The 20346-nt window shown below is 45.2% G+C and overlaps 1 protein-coding gene across 9 annotated transcripts in view; it reads right to left on the minus strand.

Moving 5' to 3' along the window:
* The window catches only part of DNM1 (dynamin 1), a 129818-nt gene that overhangs the window by 63526 nt on the left and 45946 nt on the right, over positions 1-20346 (minus strand). For all 9 annotated transcript variants that reach the window (XR_012897245.1, XR_012897244.1, XM_075905878.1 and 6 more), the window contains exons 2-8: positions 16140-16213; positions 13701-13850; positions 10404-10607; positions 9185-9283; positions 7384-7544; positions 1221-1363; positions 1006-1141 (exon numbers count right to left, since the gene is read on the minus strand). Coding sequence is in view for 7 of the 9 variants with exons in the window: in XM_075905878.1 (XP_075761993.1) it covers positions 1006-1141; positions 1221-1363; positions 7384-7544; positions 9185-9283; positions 10404-10607; positions 13701-13850; positions 16140-16213 (967 nt within the window). In the remaining 2 variants the exon portion in view is untranslated. The remainder of the gene's footprint in view (positions 1-1005; positions 1142-1220; positions 1364-7383; positions 7545-9184; positions 9284-10403; positions 10608-13700; positions 13851-16139; positions 16214-20346) is intronic.

Raw genomic sequence — 20346 nt, forward strand, 5'->3', positions numbered from 1 at the left:
GTCTGTGTTTTCAGTCCCTTGGGAGTGTTTAAGAGACAGAAAAAGTTGGAGCAGATTTTAGTCTGGCACATCAGGACCAGCTCAGCCCACAGCATCAACAGGATCAACGAAATGCAGTTTTCGGCTGTTTCTGTATCTGCCTCCAAACTACACTGTGTGCAGATCAGCCAGAGACAAAGATCTAACTCTACCTTTTTACATGGACATTCAGCTGATTAAAGACTCTTTCAGATAAGGTGAACAAACTAATTTTGTTTGTGTTTCAGCTTTTGGGATCCACACCATCAGAACAGTTAGGCTACATCTATATTGCGCTCTCTTGCACAATAACATATGCAAATGAGGCGTGGCAATGAATATGAGCCACCATTTTTGTGCAACGGGCTTTTGCACAAGAAAGAGCAGTTTACTCTGCTCCTTTTTGCGCTAAAACACCCTCTTGCGCAAGAGCCATTCTGCTGCTTATTTTCAGGCAGAACGGTTCTTGCGCAAGAGGGGTTTTTTGCACAAAATGGCAGCTCATTAAGTATGCAAATGAGGCATGGCAATATTCATCGCCGCATCTCATTTGCATATGTTCTTGCACAAGAGCGCGCAACGTAGACATAGCCATTAGGTTTTACATAACCTAATGCTCTGCAACAAGGACACGGATTGAGAGAGAAGCCATGTTCAGATACGGGGATGGGTGCTGAAGGAGGAATCAGACTCTGGCACGGAGTGAGGGAGAAGAGAAACCGGGAATGGAGGTGAGTGAAAAGGAGGCAAAGAACAGAGAGGACTGGTGAAAGAAAAAGACAACTGCAGGTGAGATAGACAAGTGAAGAAGAGAAAATGATGAAAGTAAAGACATGTTCAAGGCGGAAAGAAGAAGCCAATTAAAGAGGAGGCAACAGGTGCAAAGAAGAGACGATGGCAGGTGAGGACAAGGGAAGAAACGACAGCAGATGGAGAGAAAATAGGCAGGTAAGTGTGGGAGAAGGATCAGAGAGGGAGTGGTGGTACCTTCACCAGTTCAAAGGGGAACCGCTCATGGAAGATGCGGTTGATCCTAGCTCCTCCAGACAGCTCATAGGTATCAATCTGGTCCCCAGAGCCTTCAATACGCTTCTCAAAGTCCACAGCAAACTGCTGGACCATCCTAGGAAGAAAAATAAATGAATGGGAAAGATTGTAAGGTACACTTCTCCCAGGAGGGACAGGCAATAGGATTTACTTACTGAAGCAGAGCTTTGGTCTTCCTGGCAGGATCATCAGGGCGGAAGTTCTTGTACTCCTCCACCTCTTTCTCAATGGAGAGAAGCTGGCTTTGAAGTTTGTTCCGTAGGCCTGGTAGGGTGTCTCGGATGTGATTGGTCAGTTGCTACACAAATAGAGGGTTGAGAAATGGGTTAAAAAGCCTGTGAATTGTGATTGAACAGGGTTTGCTGACTCAGCAGAAGGACAGAAACAAAGTGGGCCATGCCTCTGTGACAGGAGGTTTATTACCCTGTGTGCCAGAATAGGCTACTCCTATGTGCACATTTAATTTTCCAGTTTTTCAACAACAAACAACAACAAAATCAGATTTGATTTTCAGGTTTTCATTCAAAGATGGAAAATTTCCACAAAAATGTGTAAAAATAATTTTTTGCTAAATATTTAGTGGAGAACATCTCCCATTTTCTGACTACGGCTGTGTCTACATTGGCATCCTTTTCCGGAAAAGGGATGCTAATGAGACACATCGCAATTGCAAATCCGCGGGGGATAAGCCGGAGAAAAGCACCAGTCTAGACGTGATTCTCTGGAAAATAAGCCCTTTTCTGGAGGATCTCTTATTCCTACTTGAAAGTACTTAAAACTAGTACAGATGTAAAAAGTACAGATGTACTTAAAACTAAATGCTCTAAGTGCCCCAAAGGTCAGTTCTAGGGCCGGTTTTGTTCAACATCTTTATTAAGGACCTGGATTGCACCCTCAGCAAGTTCGCAGATGACACTAAGCTAGGGGGAGAGGTAGGTATGTTGGAGGGTAGGAATAGGGTACAGAGTAACCTAGACAAATTGGAGGATTGGACCAAAAGAAATCTGATGAGATTCAACAAGAAAAAGCGCAGTGTCCTGCACTTAGGATGGAAAAATCCCATTGTGACAGGCTGAGGACTGAATGGCTAAGCAGCAGTTCTGCAGAAAAGGACCTGGGGATTACAGTGGATAAGAAGCTGGATATTAGTCAACACTGTACCCTTGTAGCCAAGAAAGCTAACGGCATATTAGGGTGCATTAGGAGAAGCACTGCCAGCCAATCTAAAGAAGTGATTACTCCCCTTCATTCGACACTGGTGAGACCACATCTGGAGTATTGCATCCAGTTCTGGGCCTCCCATTACAGAAAAGATGTGGACGTATTGGAGAAAGTCCAGAGGAGGGCAACAAAAATGATCAAGGGGCTGGAGCACATGACTTACAGGGATTTGGGCTTTTTTAGTCTACAGAAGAGAAGAGTGAGGGGGGATCTGATAGCAGCCTTTAAACTGCCTGAAGGGAGGTTCCAAAGAGGATGGAGAGAGGCTGTTCTCAGTATAACAGATGGCAAAATAAGGAACAATAGTCTCAAGAGGGGAAGACCTAGGTTGGACATTAGGAAAAACTATTTCACTAGGTGGGTGGTGAAACACTGGAATAGGTTACCTAGAGAGGTGGTGGAATCTCCATCCCTAGAATTTTTAAGTGCCGGCTTGACAAAGCCCCAGCTGGGATGATTTAGGTGGGGTTGGTCCTGCTTTGGGCAGGGGGTTGGATTCAATGACCTCTGGAGGTCTCTTCCAACCAGGGCCGGCCCGAGCCCTTTCGGCGCCCTAGGCCCGGGCGTGCGGCACTGCCCTCAGGTGCAGGGCGCATGTGCAGGCCTGCCTGTGGTGCGTGGGCCTGCACCCCCAGGGTGTGCGGGCCCGCCCCCTGGGCGCACGGCGCATGCGTGCGCCGGCCACAGCCGCTGGCGTGCAGCCTGGGGTCTGCCCCCGGGGCGCACAGCGCGTGCGCTGCCCAGCCCGGCCAGCGCTGCTAGCACACATGCCGGGCCGTGCATGGCCCCACAGCCGTAGGGGCAAGGGTGGTGGCGCTGCGGGAGCTGGGCGCATGGCTCCTGATGGCAGCTGCAAGGGACGCCGCGTGCCCCTTACAGCTGCCATGAGGCGCCCCCCATGGGTTGGCGCCCTGGGCAGCTGCCTGGCTCGCCCATGCCTCCGTCTGGCCCTGCTTCCAACTCTATGATTCTGTGACATACATAAGTGGCTGCGAGATCTGGGCTTGGCTGTTTCCCATAATCCTGCCAATAAACAGATGCAAATGGTTGCCAGATACAAGAACCGCCTAGAAATAGGCTGCAATGGCTCCTCTTGGCCAACGCCCCTGTTGTTGCAGCAACACTTGGGCAGGGAGAGAGTCTGTCGTCCTCTCGATGCTCAAGTCCCCCTGCCAGCTGCCAAAAGTGGATTCTGGGAAAGTGCTGCTGGGGAATGGGAGGAGGCAGCAGCTTCAGGGCCTTGTTGCCTGGGCAGGGAGGGGACAGATAAGAGATGGGAGCCCAGAACCCCCCTTAAGCTTCAGTCTTTTCAGCCTGGCTCCCAGGGCCATCCTTAGGATTTAGGGGGCCCTACGCAGCGCTATTAAACTAGTGCCCCTGTGCCCAACAGCAGCCCAGGGCGGGGGGTGAATTTTTTGGGATGTGATTTTATAATCTGCAGCACCACACTAATGAAATATTTTAAAGCAAATTTTAAACTAAGATCTTATAGAGTCACACAGTAAATTCAGAAATGGACGGTCTATACCTGGGGTTGGCAAATGGCTGTAAAATGGTTTCATTAGTGGGGGTTTTTTTGTAAGAAATAAGGTGCCGGTACTCTAGGGGTGTGTCTAGACTACATGCCTCCTTCGACGGAGGCATGTAGATTAGCCAGATCGGAAGAGGGAAATGAAGCCGCGATTAAAATAATCGCGGCTTCATTTAAATTTAAATGGCTGCCCCGATCTGCCGATCAGCTGTTTGTCGGCAGATCGGGGCAGTCTGGACGCGATGCGCCGACAAAGAAGCCTTTCTTCATCGGCACAGGTAAATCTGGTTTCACGAGGCTTACCTGTGCCGATGAAGAAAGGCTTCTTTGTCGGCGCGTTGCGTCCAGACTGCCCCAATCTGCCGACAAACAGCTGATCGGCAGATCAGGGCAGCCATTTAAATTTAAATGAAGCCGCGATTATTTTAATCGCGGCTTCATTTCCCTCTTCCGATCTGGCTAATCTACATGCCTCCGTCGAAGGAGGCATGTAGTCTAGACACACCCTACGGGGAAAGTTGTTGAGCCAAAAAAAAAAAAGGCTCTTTCACAGGTTGAGTGTTCTATTAACAGGTCTGACAGGATAGAAAGAGAAGTGGCAGGTGGATATTAAAATCCAGTGGTTCCTGAATTTTCAGGTGCCCTATGCAGCTGAATATTCTGTGTATGGGTAAGAACACACTGCAGGCCCACCTTCTGTCTCCCACCCTGTTCCTTTATCCTGGATCCCACAATCCGTACCCCCAGCCCAGTCCCCCTGAGCCCCACCTTCACCAACCTGGCTCTCCTTGAGCCTGTGCCCCCCGAATTAGTTCTCCTTGCACCTCTGTCCTACTGCCTGGTTTTCCTTGAGCCTCTGCTTGTCCAACCCCATTTTGTGTCATTCCAACCAAATCCACCTCTCATATTCTACGCCCCTTAGGACTTTTCCCCCTTGAAGCCTTTGTTCCCGGCTCACAGTTTACTCTCTGCAGCCTGTACCTTTTCCCTGAGATAGCTCACCAGTGCTCCCCCCATCCTCCCACCTCCCACCTAAAGAGTGGTGATCCACAGTTTGGGAAAATCATGGACAGGAAAGAAATATATAGACAAAAAGAAAAATCACTGTATGCATGACATTTCCCCACCTAGGACAAACCTACAACTTTACTGATACAATGTGTTTCTATCTATCGGTATCCCTCTGTCAGCAGAGGGATGCAGATTAGGCAGGTCGACATTGCAAATGAGGCAGGGATTTAAATATCCCGTGTCTAATTTGCATAAAATTGGCCACCGCGTTTTGCCGACTCAGCACTTTTTCGGCAAAAAGTGGCAGTCTAGAGGGGGAGCTGTTAAGAAAGAAAGCCTTTTTTGACAGATCGTGTAAACCTCCTCGCAGGAGGCATAAGGAATCTGTCGAAAAAGGCTTTCTTTCTCGACAGATCCCCCTCTAGACTGCTGCTTTTTGCCAATAAAGTGCTGAGTCAGCAAAACGCGGTGGCCATTTTTATGAAATTAGGCGCAGGATATTTAAATCCCTGCCTCATTTGGTATGTCAACCTGCCTAATCTGCATCCCTCTGCCGACAGAGGGATGCAGTCTAGACATACCCTATCTGTGTATCTTACTGCCACTCATCATTATAGTACTACAGGTTGAACCTCTCGGCTGTGTCTACATTGGCACCCTTTTCCGGAAAAGGGATGCTAATGAAACCAGTCGGAATTGCAAATGCCACGGGGGATTTAAATATCCCCCGCGGCATTTGCATGAACATGGCTGCCGCTTTTTTCCGGCTCGGGGTTTTGCTGGAGAAAAGCGCCAGTCTAGACGGGATCTTTCGGAAAATAAAGCTTTTCTTCCTGATTTTAAGTAGGAATAAGGGATCTTCCGGAAAAGGCTTTATTTTCCGAAAGATCCCGTCTAGACTGGCGCTTTTCTCCGGCAAAACCCCGAGCCGGAAAAAAGCGGCAGCCATGTTCATGCAAATGCCGCGGGGGATATTTAAATCCCCCGCGGCATTTGCAATTCCGACTGGTCTCATTAGCATCCCTTTTCCGGAAAAGGGTGCCTATGTAGACACAGCCCTCTAGTCTGGTACTCTCCGATCCAGCAACATCCGTGGTCAAGCATGATTTTAGTTAGCTGGATGTTCTTTTATTAGATTTCCAAGTTGATGATGTCTCCTTAAATGTTAACTTATGAGATTTTGTTTTTTATAGTTTCCGCCATCCAATGTGTCCGAGAAGAAATTAGCCCTCCATCCATATTACAGTCTTTTCTGAATTAATTTATAAAACAATTTTATAGGTTTCCATGGTCCCATAAAGTTGTTTTACAATCACTAATCCTGGATTCAGCACCAGTTCTGTGCTGTTATTTAGCTCTAATTTATCCCTAAATGTCTCCTAAGAGCCCAGTAAGCAGCGTAAGTACTGGTAATGATGCTAGATACTATTGACCTCTTATCGTTCAGCAAATTCTCTGATTCAGCACCAGTCAGATCCCAATGGTGCCAAATGGGAGAAGTTCAACCTGTAGTACCCAAATCAGTAGCAATAGCTAAGTTAGAAAACTTCATGGAGTCTGACACTTTTCTTGTCTTAAAGAGAGTTTTTTGTTTTGATTTTTTTTGAATTTAAGATTTTATTCATTTTTCTTTTTAAAATTTTTTGAGTTGGTATGAGCATAGAGGCAAATAGGAATGAGATAGCATTGACTCCCCTATGGTGAAAAGGGTTTGTTTTTTTTTAATTTTCCCACAGTTTCAAATATAACAAACAGAAAAAATAGAGAAAATATGCATGCTTTAACTAACTTCTTTCAATTCTACTAATCTTAGATGTAATTGAACTATAGCAACTAAAAAATTGTCAGACAAATGTGATTTCCAAGTTGATCATATCTCCTTAAATCTAAATTTATGAGGTTTTGTTTTTTATAGTTTCCTCCATCCAATGTGTCCCAGAAGAAATTAGCCTGCTAACCATATTACAGTCTTCCCTGAATTAATTTATAAAACAATTTTCTGAGAGGCATAATTTTTAATTGAATATCCAAATAATTTAAATTAATACCACAAGACTACAGGAAATTCAACGATCTCTTGAAGCTAAGAAACGCAAAACATGAGAGGCCAAGTTCTGTTCTCACTTACAGCGATGTAAATCAGGAGAAATTCTACACTAATTCTTCAGTGTATTACTCTGGATTGATACAAATGTTACTAAGAGCAGAATTTGGCCTTTTGTCTTCAGTGCATTAACATGATTTTCAGTCCAGAGGAAAAGATTTAATTATATCAGTGTATTTTAGTAGGCACTATTTAGTGGTCCTGCACTGACACTTTCTCCTTTTATGACCTAGGTCAAATCACGTAGCTCTTCTGTGCCTCAGTGTCACAGCATTAAAACAGGGACAATAATCATATATTGATCCACTGTAACTATTTGTTAATTCACATTTGCCATGTGCTCTAGGAGTGTTTAGTATTGTCATTATCTCAGAGTAGCCCTAGGTGGCAGCCCCATTTTGGTCTGTTCTCTGTCCTGTCATAGCCAGCTGCAGAGCCTAGCTGCCATTACCTGGTTCAACACTTTCTGCAGGTAGGGGGTGCCCATGCGCTCAGCCATATGTCTGTAGGCTGGGTGGGAGAGAAAGAACTTCCGCTCTGCAGCCAGTGCAGCCTGAATGTCCTTCTTGCCATCAATGTCCTTCTGACTTCTGTTGACCACACCGATGTAACCTACCAGTCAAAAAGACCGTAGGTCAGAGGGCAGCACAGAGGATGTGGAGAAACATTGGACACAATGAAGAGACAATGCAGGGTATGGAGAGTCTGCAATATGATACTGGGAAGGGAGGACTAAAGTTCATCTAAATTCGAAAAGGGAGATTCTGCACTTGGACCTCTGGAGGAAAATGGAGACCCCACTGATAACTAGAACCATTCAAAACCAGTTGAAAAATGTAAACTGGAATTTCCTTTAGGCTCTGATACCTGGGAAGGAAAAAAGAAGGCAGGTGAAGAGCTACAATCACTATTGCTAACCAGCTAAGATTTGTGAATCTCCCATTATATTCATTATTGCATCCCCTCCCCAATCCAGTTATTTTTCTCATCCACCTATTATGTCTTGTCTTCTAAACTGTAATCTCTTTGGGGTAGGAGCTGTCATTTATTTTATCTTTGTATGGCACCTACCCAATGTTTGTTCTGTAAGGCCTTAGTTCTCAACCTTTCCAGACAGCTGTACCTCTTTGAGATGTCTGATTCATCTTGTGTGCCCCAAAGTTTCACCTCATTTAAAAACTGTTGGCTTACAAATCAGACAAAAATAGAAAAGTGCCACAACACATGACTACTGTAATATTACTTTCTTTCTCATTTTTACCATATAATTATAAACAAAATCAATTGAAATAAAATATTGTACTTACATTTCAGGGTATGGTATATAGAGCAGTATAAACAAGTCATTTATGAAATGTTAGTTTGTACTGACTTTGCTAGTGCTTTTTATGTAGTCTATGGTAAAACGAGGCAAATATCTTGATGAGCTGATGTACCCCTGAAAAAACTCTGTGAACTCCCAGGCCGTGTTGCCTCTCATTTTTTTCCATCCATTTGCAGAATAAATTTTGTTTTGTGAACCAAGGCACGCGTGGATGTGCACCACCAGTAGAAACACATGCTGCCAGCTGTGAGTGTAGTGGGCACTCTGCTAATCAACTAGGCGTCACATGAATCTCTTCAGGGTGGCTGCCGAAGTGCTCAGCTTACAGTGAACACTGCCCTCACGTTTACTTGTTTTCCTGGTTGAGAACTGCTTTAGGGCTACCAAAGGAGGTTGACATTGCAGCTTCCTGTAGATCAGCCCTTCACAATACAAGCGACCATTCTTGGTGTTTTTCCAGTGTTGGATAAACACAGGTTTAATTCTTTTTATCATGATTATTTTACCTGCGTTGACCAGTTAAAATAAAACTGAAGTCCCCAATATAAATGTTGAAGAATAAGAATGAGAAAAAGAGAGCTCAGCTTCTGATATCCAGGATGGAAAGTGAGACCCAAGTTACCAGTCTACAACTTCTCGTCCACAGAAAAAGATATCACATAGAGTGGGATTCTGCTTTTGTTTTTTGGCTACCAGGACCCTTGTAAAGACATTCCCTGCAAAGGAGAATGGCCCATTTCCCCTTACAAGAGGTAGGGAGGTTGGTTTTCTCTCTTGGAATGAAGGGACCTCTTGTTCCAGCTTGGAACTGAGGGGACCAGGGAGGAGAATACTATTGTGGCACAGTATCTGAGGAATGTTGGAGGAAGTTTAGGAGCAGGGGAAAGAAGGGAGCAGAACTAGGATGAAATGAAACAGGGATCCATACCTCTTCGAAGGGGAAGTAACTTGTTCTCTAGCACATCTCGTGCATCCGTTCCTTCATCCATGAGGTCCAGTTTAGTGATGACACCAATGGTGCGCTGGCCTATGGGGACACAAGCAGATATGATTTAACGTGGACCAACAACAACTTCTTTAAACTATAGTTGGGCGGAGGAAACACTGCAAATTTCCTGACAAGTTTCCACAGGGGCTCATGAACTCAGCTCATGGGACTTCCAGTCTCAAGTTTGGGAAAGAGAGACTGGAGCACACCAGTGGGCTGGGAGAGGAGAGAGGGAAGATTGATTCTCAGATCCCCCTCCCATTCTGAGCTACTGCAGAAAGGCAACTTAGGTAAAACCACCTGCACTAACAGGGAAGCCTCCTTCAGGGAGAAGACGGGTGACTGTAGGGTGGGAAGCATTACAGATGTGGTCACCTCATCTCAAAAAAGATATATTGGCATTGGAAAAGGTCCAGAAAAGAGCAACGAAGATGACTGGGGTTTTGGAACGGGTACCATATGAAGAGAGATTAAAAAGACTGGGACTTTTCAGCTTAGAAAAGAGGAGACTAAATGGGGATATGATAGAGATCTATAAAATCATGACTGGTATGGATAAAATGAATAAGGAAAAGTTATTTATTTGTTCCCATAACATAAGAACTAGGGGTCACCAAATGAAATTAATAGGTATCAGGTTTAAAACAAACAAAAGAAAGTTTTTCTTCATGCAGGGCTCAGTCAACCTGTGGAACTCCTTGCCAGAGGAGGTTGTGAAGACCAAGACTTTAACAGGGTTCAAAAAAGAACTAGATACATTCATGGAGGTTAAGTCCAGCAATGGCTATTAGCTAGGATGGTTAGGAATGGTGTCCCTAGTCTCTGTTTGTCAGAAGCTGGGAATGGATGACAGGAGAGGGATGCCCACTGGCCACTGTCAGCAGACAGGATACTGGGCTGGATGGATCTTTGGTCTGACCCAGTCTGGCCGCTCTTATGTTTTTATGTTTTCTTCACTGGAGGGAGAACCAGGAACTTCTGGAACAACAGCCCATGTTGAAGCATCTTCAGTGGGGTTGGACAGGGCACTGCCATAGGAGTCTGTGTCTGTTTCTTGAGCAGAGGAACATGTCTTAGCATACACCATTTCTCATGTCCAGGGATAAGGGAGAACCAGATCTAGCGCCATGCTAAAGCAAAAACAGAGGCTGGATTTTACCTTGGGGGTCAACCTCCTTTGCGATCTTCAGGGCATCAGAGTTGGCCAGATCAGAGTTAGCTGGGGATACAGCCAGGATGAGGCAGTTCTCTTTGGTAACAAATTGCATGAGCATTTCCCGGATCTGGAACTCAATGTCAAGTGGCTGGTCTCCCACTGGGACTTTTGTCATCCCTGGTAGATCCACAAGGGTCAGACTCAGGACTAGACAAGAGAAACAAGAGGAGAGAGTGAGGGTCCCAATAAGGGTAGCTTATATTTATGAGAGGCATCTGTAAATTTAAGTGTCTGCCACTGGCTTGCTGTGTAACCTTGGGCAAGTCACTTCATCTCTTTCTACCTCAGTAGAAAACAGGGATGAGGACGCTGACCTCCTTTTTAAAGTTCTGTGTGCTGCTGGTGATGAAAAGTGCTAGGTAAATAATCATGTTAATAGAGAAGTAGCACTTATCATGTCGAGTAGGAGACTAGGAGCCAGAAGATTAGGCAATATTCCCAGATTGTGTCTAATCGTTAGAGTGGGTCACAGGACTCCTGAGTTCTACTCCTGTTTCTATCCGTGACTGTGTGACCCTGGACAACTCACTTCTCACTCAGAGCCTCAGTTTCCCTTTCTATAAAATAGGGCTATTAAGATTGACTAGTCTCACTTAGGCTACATCTACACTGCAGCTCTTTTCACGGATACCTCTGATCCAAGGAACGCATCTGCTTTACTGAAAAAAATTTGGAAAAGCGGACGCGTCCTTTTGCCGTCCCTGTAAACCTTGTTGTACTAGGAAATAGGGACGTGCCAAAAGAGGATTTTCTAAAATTTGGCACCATGTAGATGCACCAAATTTCAGGAAAGCTTCTTCCGAAAGAAAAGTGGAAAAAGATATGCAAATTGCAGTTCACAATTTGCATATCTTTTTCCAACTTTTCTTTGTAGTGTAGACACATCCTCAGTTGTTTAGCAGTTTAAGGAGCTTTGAGATCCCTGGATGGAAGACTCCAGACAGGGACAAGTGATTATCAATACAAATATATTGCTGTGTTTTAATTTCTGTTAAAGGCTTTTTATTTGCCACATCCTAGTCTCCTCAGTCTCCTCCTGCCAAGGCACCTCAGTGTAAAGTGGGAGACCCTCCTTTCAGTATGTCTGATGTCTACACACCACAAGTCATTCCTGCTCAAGGGCCAAACAGTGCATACATGACTAGAAATATAAGCAGCATCTCCCCATCTTTGGTGCAGCAAAGAGGCACTGAGGAAAGAGACAGAAATACTGTGAGAAAGGGCTGATTTTCAGTGAGTCATTCATTCCATCTCCCTTTTGTATAGCAGTAAACAATGCACATCGGCTCATTATTTAAGAGAACAGGACCCATATTATACGCTATTGATTTTGATGGGGGATTCCACTTAAAAATACAATTGTGTGACATGATCCCAGATTTACTGTCAGCTTTTAAATCTGAACAACCACTTGAGCATCATTTGGAAGTGGCAATTACAGAGTGATGTTGGGGAAAAAAGGCCAAGCACAAGATGATTAACCAACTCTAGGGCATATCCTGCAATCCTTACTCAGACAAATGTCCAAATATCTATGACACAAGTTTTGCCTGATTATGGTCTATTGAACTGGGCTCATTAAGATTAGGGGCAGGATGTAAGGGGTAAGGAATTAGAGCAAGGGCAACAAGAGACCCTGTCTTGAAATCAGCGATTCTCCAACTGCGACATTCTATGGAGCATATGGAGAGACCTTTGCCATCTCCATTCTGAACAACACATATCCCCTCATCATAGTCTGAGAGCAGCTAATTTAAATGTTGAAAGAAAACCCAGCAGAGGTAATAGTGGAGTAGCACTGGCAGAGTATGAAGGGAGAGTTTCCAGCATCTATTTAGGCTTACAGAATTATTTAGTATTTCAATCAAAAAGAAAATCTCGTCAGCTATAAAGTCTTTAGAAAATCCTTAGTGGTCTTTATTTTTTATGGAGAGGGAGCTAATCTAATCCCATTTCAAATCCCATACCCCCATTTCCCTGTAGCACAGGCCTGGGCAAAATCTGGCACATCTGGCCCGTCAAGCCACCAGATCTGGCCTGCGGAGGCAGCGGGGAGCCCCAGGCAGGCTCCGCAGCTTGCCCTGCAGCCCTATGCACCCTGCAGAAAAGCAGCTGCAGGGCTCCATTTCTGTTTTGAAACTGGAGGAGAGGGGGAAGTTTTAGGAGCCACCCCGACCCCAGCACATTCCCATTGGCCAGTTTCTGGCAGAAACCAGCCAATGCGAGCTGTTTGTTAGAATAACAGGCAGCTAAGAAGAATCACGCCCCCTCTCCTGGGCTCAGTTATTCATGGAGCACATGGCCAGGCAAGCAGGCAGGCTGGCTGGGAAACATTTTAAGCCAGTGTTTCTTAAACTTTTTAAGACCGAGAAACACCAAACAATATTTTTATTTTATGTGGAACATCAAGGATTTTTTGTTGACCAAAAAAGAAAAAGAAAAAAAAGTCGCCTGCCCCTTTAAGGGTGGCCATTTTGAATTCTGTTGTTCTCCGTGACACACCTCTGACTGCCTCGCAGCACCCTGGTGTGCCGCAGAACGCAGTGTAAGAAATACTGTTTTAAGCTCTGCAGGCAGGCAGGCTAGTTTGGCAGCTGACAAGTAACTATCTTGGCCACAGCCTGCTTCTGGCACCCTAGCCCTTTCCTGTCTCCCTCTTACACCCAGATCTGGCACCCCAATCTCCTGCCCCAGATCACAATCCCCTCTTACCCTAGGTCACATCCCAAACCCCTGCACTCCAGTCCCCTGCCCTCGGTCACAACCGCCTGCTTCATCCCAACTCCTTCCCAGACTCCGGTCTCCCACCTACACCCGAGTCCCTTACCCCAAGCTCCCTTTTGCACCTAACCTCCATTCCAGACCCCACATCTCCATTAATATCATGAAAGAGTGCAGCCCTCAACCACTTTCCAAAATCTTGGAGTGGCTCTCATCAAAAATTATTGCCCACCCCTCTGTTTGAGTATGGACCCAGGCTCCAGCATGGGGCAGCACGGTATTTTACTGCCACATGGCTGAGTGAGATGTCACAATGTATTCCAAAGGCTGGAGATTGTTCAGCATAGCCTAGCTTCTTGTGGGGATTAGGGAGGAAAGAGTCTGCACTGCAAGCTCTCAGGGCAGCTATCTCTGTTCTTACTACCTTAGCTCCAAGACAGAGCAGCATCAGAGAGCAGAGTAAACCCCACAATTCTATCCCCCAAAATACCCTGGTCTTGGATGCTGTACAGTACATACCATTGGGAGAGTAAACCCGGAGGTTAATGGGGACAGGGGAAATCCCCTTGTTGGAGCCAGTAACCCGGTCTGTCTCAGCCTCGATCTCCAGACGTATCTCTTCAAAGTCAGTGAACTTCTTCCCTTTGCAGTGTAGAAACTCTCCATATTCTAGTCAAACACCACAAGAAAGTTACAGATAGTTTCCTCAGCCCAATAGGGACAATCAAAACGGATAAGCTGTGGCAAAGATCTCAACCTCTAGTGCCGGGAGGCTAGCAAAGAGGAGGTAACTAAGGTACTACTATCAATAACAGCAGCTGAGGGAATCCCCTTCCGCTCAACCCAGAGTACCGCTGATCCTTAGTTCATGTCCCAGCAGGGAGAGAGTCCTCACCTTGATATCCAATTAATGATTCAAGTCTTCCTCTGCTGAAACCAAGGCAGCTAAATATACGCCTGCCTGCAGGGATGAATGCTGCCACACACACACACACACACACACACACATACACACTGCAGTGGAACAGTGCTTAGTGTTGTGTGATCAGTGTCTGTTACAGTGTTGGGGGAAACAGAGGTGTCATCCTCTAATGGCAAGAGGACCATATTTCTGCTTACCAGTTACTCAAGCAATAGAGCTACTGCTTTACAGACCCGAGAAACACAAACTGGGATAAGTCTCCCACACTTTCAAACTCTTAAGAATTCTGCCACTCATGCTCAGCAATCCCTCTGATTTCAATGAAAGTTCTGCACAGGAAACACTAGTAAAGTCTGACCCTAAATTACTGGCAGAAAAAATTCTCCTTGCATCTTCATGGTGAAACTTCAGATCCCATTGGCCCATTTTAGTGACAGCAGAAGAGACAATTTTAGCTAATGTACTCCTGATGTAAATAACTAAGCCCAAATGTCATTTATTTTTCTGTAACTGACATCTGATGCTTAGTTCTCAACACATTTAAATATTACTATAGAAACTCAGTTATGAACACCAGAGTTATGAATTGATCAGTCAACCACACACCTCATTTGGAACCTGAAGTACATAAACAGGCAGCAGCAAAGACAAAAAAAGGCAAATGGGGGAAAAAGGCTCTGCATTAAACGTAAACTACTTTAAAAAAAAGAAAGACTTGACAAGGTAAGGAGACTGTTTCTATGCTTGTGTCATTTAAATTAAATGCAAAGCAGCATTTTTCTTCTGCATAGTAAAATTTCAAAGCTATATTAAGTCAATTTTCAGTTGTAAACTTCTGAAAGAACAAACATAAGGCTTTATGCAAAGTTACAAACATTTCAGAGTAACCGACAACCTTCATTCCCAAGATGTTTGTAACTCTGAGGTTCTACTGTAGTAGCCAATCCTAAGAAAAGCTGGCTACTGGGAATCCAGTCTCATCCATGCAATAAATTATGGGTCTGCAATTAAGGGAAAGTCATAAGGAGCTTGATGAACCTACCTCATAAATTGAGCACAAGCCGATGAGAATCACTTTGCCCCTGAACATTTAATGCACCCTACATTTTAAATAGGCTGTAATGAAAACTGGCTAAATGAATACTATTTTTAGGGGACAGATTCCGATTTGCTTTCTCACAATGAGTAGTACCATTGATTTCACTGGGACTGCTCTCAGTAAAATAGAACTCATGCTGAGCACAAGTAACAAAGCCTGGGTCCTAGTGAGTTTAGTGCTGTCAAAAAAGTGTCAGTTTGACAGCCTTGTAGACTGTTGTCTTCTGTCCCTGTTCTGTGGGAAGAGTTCAGCAAATCCTAAGATGGAATGGCCATTTCCAGGAGTGAGGCAAGTTCATCTCCATGTCCCAATCATTCCTGAGCCCTTTCTGAGAAGGTCAACAAATGTGCCAATTTGGTGTCAGTTGTGGTGATAGGTTGTGTGATGTGGATATCTATCTGTCCATGGGAAACAGAGTGAGAACAAACTTGATTTGCATAGGCCACCCAAAGGCTACGTCTACACAGCTTCCTTCTTCTGCAAAAGCCTATGCAAATGAAGCACAGATTAGCATATGGCTGCACTTCATTTGCATAATTAATTAGGAGCTGTTTTTGCGCAAACCCCCCTCTTGCGCAAGAGCCATTCTTCCTCATTTTTAAAGGAAAAACGGCTCTTGCGCAAGAGGGGGTTTTTGTGCAAAAACCTCTTAAACAGCGCCTAATGAATTATGCAAATGAAGTGTGGGAATATGCTAATCCATGCTTCATTTGCATAGGTTTTTGCAGAAGAAGGAAGCTGTGTAGATGTAGCCAAAGTGTGTAAGATTTTTCAGTACATTCTGATTATATTCCTAGAGAGTAGTCATAAAGCGTGTTAGAGGTTGGCCATGAATATTTTTTCTGTCTGGGATATAGCACTACAGAAAATGGTGGTGGCTGCACATTCCCTTGTGCCATGCGCTGGGTTAGGGAGGGGATGGAGAAGACTCACATACCTGTTGTAGAAGTTACCAGCTGCAGGACCAGTGGGCGCCTGGTGACAATGCCAGATCCCCGAGGCAGGAAGTCCCTGAAAAGAAAGGGGAAGTTTTAATGAGTGATGCTTCCTTCCTTCAATGGCACTTCCTTCCAAAATTCAAGGCACTGGAAAGCAAATTTCCCTCCCCTGAAGAAAATAAAGTTAAAAAGGGAGATTTCCAACAGCGCCTGAAGGATTTAGGTGCACAACCCCCCTTTGAAAGTCAGAGATGTGCTCCTAAATCCCTTAGGCAATTCTGACAAACCCCCTAAAGGTATTCTTAATACACTGATTTTTACAGAGCTCTATCTTTAACACTCCCCACAGTACTGGAGAGACCTGTGTCTCGTACTCCAGAATGCAGGGGAGGATGGGACTGCCACAGCTCAGAGTGCAGGAGAGTCCTGCCTCACCAACAACCCTGTTCCAGATTGCTGGAAAAGCTTGTACCCTTCCCCACCCCCAAAATGGTTCCCTCCATAAAACATACAGCATTTCTATGTCAATCTAATACAGCTTTCTATAATCAAGGAGCAGACGCCTGGGTTTGGAGAGATGAATCCAGATTTAACAGAAAAACAACAACGGAAGGGAGAAATCCAAGCAACATTTGAAATGCTCAGAGACTCATGGGATGTTGTGATGTAAAGAGGATTGGGCTGGTTAGTGATCACTCAAGCCCTGTACCTTGGATTTAGAGGAGAGGCTACACTGTTCAGACATGGCATATGATCCTTCTGCAACAAAATCCATAGCAGACAAGGGCTTGCCTCCACTCCTTCTGGCTGACTGCTGAAAGCCAAGAGCTGCTGCCAGTCATCAGCCACAGCAGCTCCTTCCAAAACCAATTCACCAAATGGTCAAGTTGCTAGAATGCATGACATTTCAGAGAAGGAAGGAAACCCGTCTACATCCATTTCCTAATGCTGACTAAAGCAGCCAGAGCCCACACATGCTTTTTTCTTTCTTTTTCATCCAAATGCTTTTCTCTTTTTTTAAAAGCTAGGCCGACTTATTGCCTGTATTGATGACCTTGCTTGTGCACTTCCCTTGCTCTCAGCTGCAGCTGCTGCGTTTTGCTGGGGCTTCTTGTGGTGGCAAGGTTTGGGGCTGTGATTGGTGGGGTTTGCCCCCCATCTGGCACTGCAGCTGAGGTCTAGGGGAAGGGGTTTGGGGCGGAGGGGTCACTTACCCGGTCCATTGGCCAGTAAGATGGCAAGCCCCAGCCCCAGCTGGCTATTGTCTTGCTGGTGTGGCTGCCCCCAGTGGTAACTCTGAAAAACAGCTGCTCTTCTGATCAGCTGTCTCCCTTTCCAAGCGATGGAAAACAAGCAGATTCAGTCACATCCCATTTTTCTGGCACAACCAAACCCTAACCTTGCTTTAAGTTAGGATAAGAGGAAGCAGCCTACCAAATTTGATAGTCTTAGCTCTTACAGTTTAGGAGGAGTTCTTAAACAAATGGACTCATGGATGGACAGACAGACAGATGCACATTTCTAAAATATATAGATAGATTTAAATTCTCTCTGTCTCCATTTCACCGTCTGTAAAATGGGAGTAATAATATCTCCCTCTCTCATGAGGTGCTGTGAGGGTAAAATTCTGTAAAGATTGGAATGGGCACAGCTACTATTATGAGGGAAGGACATAGAAATAATTATATATTTCTTATACCCAATAGCTCTATATCACAGCAGGTGAAAAATCTGCTGTCAATTGTAATGTAATTGTAGTGTAACTCTGGAGTAACAACATAGAAGTCAATGTGGTTGCACTAGATTTACACTACAGCAACAAAGGAAAATTTAACCCATTCTCAATATTCCAATCCTTTCAGAAATCTGTGTTCACTGAAGTCTTCTTTTCAACTCCCCTTTTCCAAAGAACAGAGCCCAAGTTTCTTTATACCATTAGAATTACAGCTAAAGCCACTGAGTCTCTATATCATTCTAGGTGCTGGCTGCTCTCTCATCTCTGTTTACATAAAACATTGTGGGCAATATTCCAAATAAAGTCCCACTCTAGTGTTACAATATTTTCTTCTGACATAACTGACGTCAGTATTTATACATCCAAGAACTGTATTGACTTGTTCTTTTTTACTGTGATTAATTAGGGCTGTCAAGCGATTAAAAAATATAATCACGATTAATGGCGTGCACCTCCCCTTTGAAACACTGCCATGGTGTTTCAACGGGGAAGTGCTGCATGGAGCCCAGGATCAGCTAGAGTCCCCAGCTGACCCCAGATTCCATGGAGCACTGCCCCTTTGAAGTGCAGGGGCAGCGTTTCCAAGGGGAAGCACAAGGTGGAGCCCGGGGTCATCTGGAGTCCCCAGCTGACCCCGGGCTCCATACAGCGCTGTCCCTTTGAAGTACCGCAGTGGCGCTGTGCTGCCCCTTGGAAATGCTGCCCCAGCACCTCAAAGGAGCAGCACATTAGGAGCCCGGGATCAGCTGAGTGCCCAGCTGACCCCAGGCTCCACGGCTGCCCCTTTAAAATGCCGCCTCTGGCATTTCAAAGGGGCTGCTGCCGTGGAGTCCGGGGTCAGCTGGGGACTGCCGCAGCGGCACTTCAAAGGGGCAGTGCAGCATTAACGCCTGTGATTAACGCGTTAAAAATGTAATGCGTTAATCCTGGACTGCAGGCGTTAACGCATGTCAATTGACAGCCCTAGGAATTATATCATGAGTGAATGATGTTCTATTACTACACACTCCCTTCTCCAGGACAATATATATGGGCCTGATTCTGTATGCTGATTAGCATCTTATGCAAAATGTCCAGTGCCCTAAATTCCCATTGTAGTAGTGGGAAATGTGCGCCTTGCAAGATAGAGCCTAATGGAACAAAATTGCTCTTCACAATAATCTTTGTGTCTCTCTGCTCTGAAGCTTGATTACTATTGATTCCTTATTTGGATGGATGTGGATGCAGATATGCGCAGCTCAGTTTTGTGGGTATGGATGCAGATGCGGTTACAAATTTTGTATCCACGCAGGGCTCTACTTATATTATGCCCTTTGATAGTTTTTGATAGTTGGGATTGTCCTACCAATGCATTTCCTCCTGGACACAAAATTTAAGGTTAGTCACCCAGGCCCGGTGAAAGAGTGTGCAGTGCCCAAGGCAGCACACTGAGCCGCATGGCTCCTGGCAGGGTGGGCAGGGCTGAGAGTTGGGCAACACGGGGCCCTGAATGTGCGGAGCCATGGGGCCCTGAATGAGCAGGGCCCAAGGTGACCACCTCTCTCCTCAAAAGCCGGGCCTGTAGTCACCCAAACCCGCCTGATTGCCCTGACTTCAGTTTATTTGCCTGGGTGAAAATTGGCACAATTTGGTCTCTAATTCAGAGAGGAATTTAGGCCCCCACCTGTAAATTAGCAAAGAACATGTGGAATGTAACCTGCATGGCTCCTATTGACTTTAACAAGAGTCAGGTGGCTCTAACTGTGAAAAAATACCAAACAGTGTTATGCCAATGAAAACAACTTGATGAAATTGACACTGAGAAAAGCAAGGAGGCCCTTTGGCTGGTTGCTTCAGTGATGAATAATATTTCCTGCTTGACAACCCATCTGCTGACTTCTGGACAGAATCCCTCTTCCCACAGTATGCCTGCTCCTTCTCCCTTGTCTCTGTCTTTCTGCAAATGTATCGGTGCTGCCTTTCCTGCTCAAGTGGAGTCCATTCCATTGGTGGAACCCTACAACTAGGGACTGGTAAAATGCAACAGCTAGCTGGCTACAAGCCTAGCCAAGCCAGGCAAAAGACAGGGACAAGGATGCTTGTCAGCTTCTTGCAGCAGGCTTAATAAACTGTTCCTGCCAATGAAATACACTGACAAAGGCAGTGTGGCCCTGACTAGTTGCTTAGTTGTAGCCTCCTTGAAAGAGGTGTTAGGCCCAGTACAGGAAGGGGGAGAACTATATTAGCACTAATTTTGTTCTCTGCTTTGGAAGAAGGATTGTAAAGTGATTAAATTAAATCAGAGACAGGGAATTGATGCAGGAGACAAGGACAATTAGGCTACATCTACACTGCAGGCTTTTTGCGCAAGAACAGCTGTCCTTACACAAAAACACTGCATACGCGTACTTGCGCAAGCAAATTTACAGTAAAGCGTCAGAAAACAGGGCTTCTTGCGCAAGAGTTATTCCTCTCCCTGTAGTAAATTTATG

This window comes from Pelodiscus sinensis, chromosome 22, assembly GCF_049634645.1.
Source record: "Pelodiscus sinensis isolate JC-2024 chromosome 22, ASM4963464v1, whole genome shotgun sequence".
Lineage (NCBI taxonomy): Eukaryota > Metazoa > Chordata > Testudines > Trionychidae > Pelodiscus > Pelodiscus sinensis.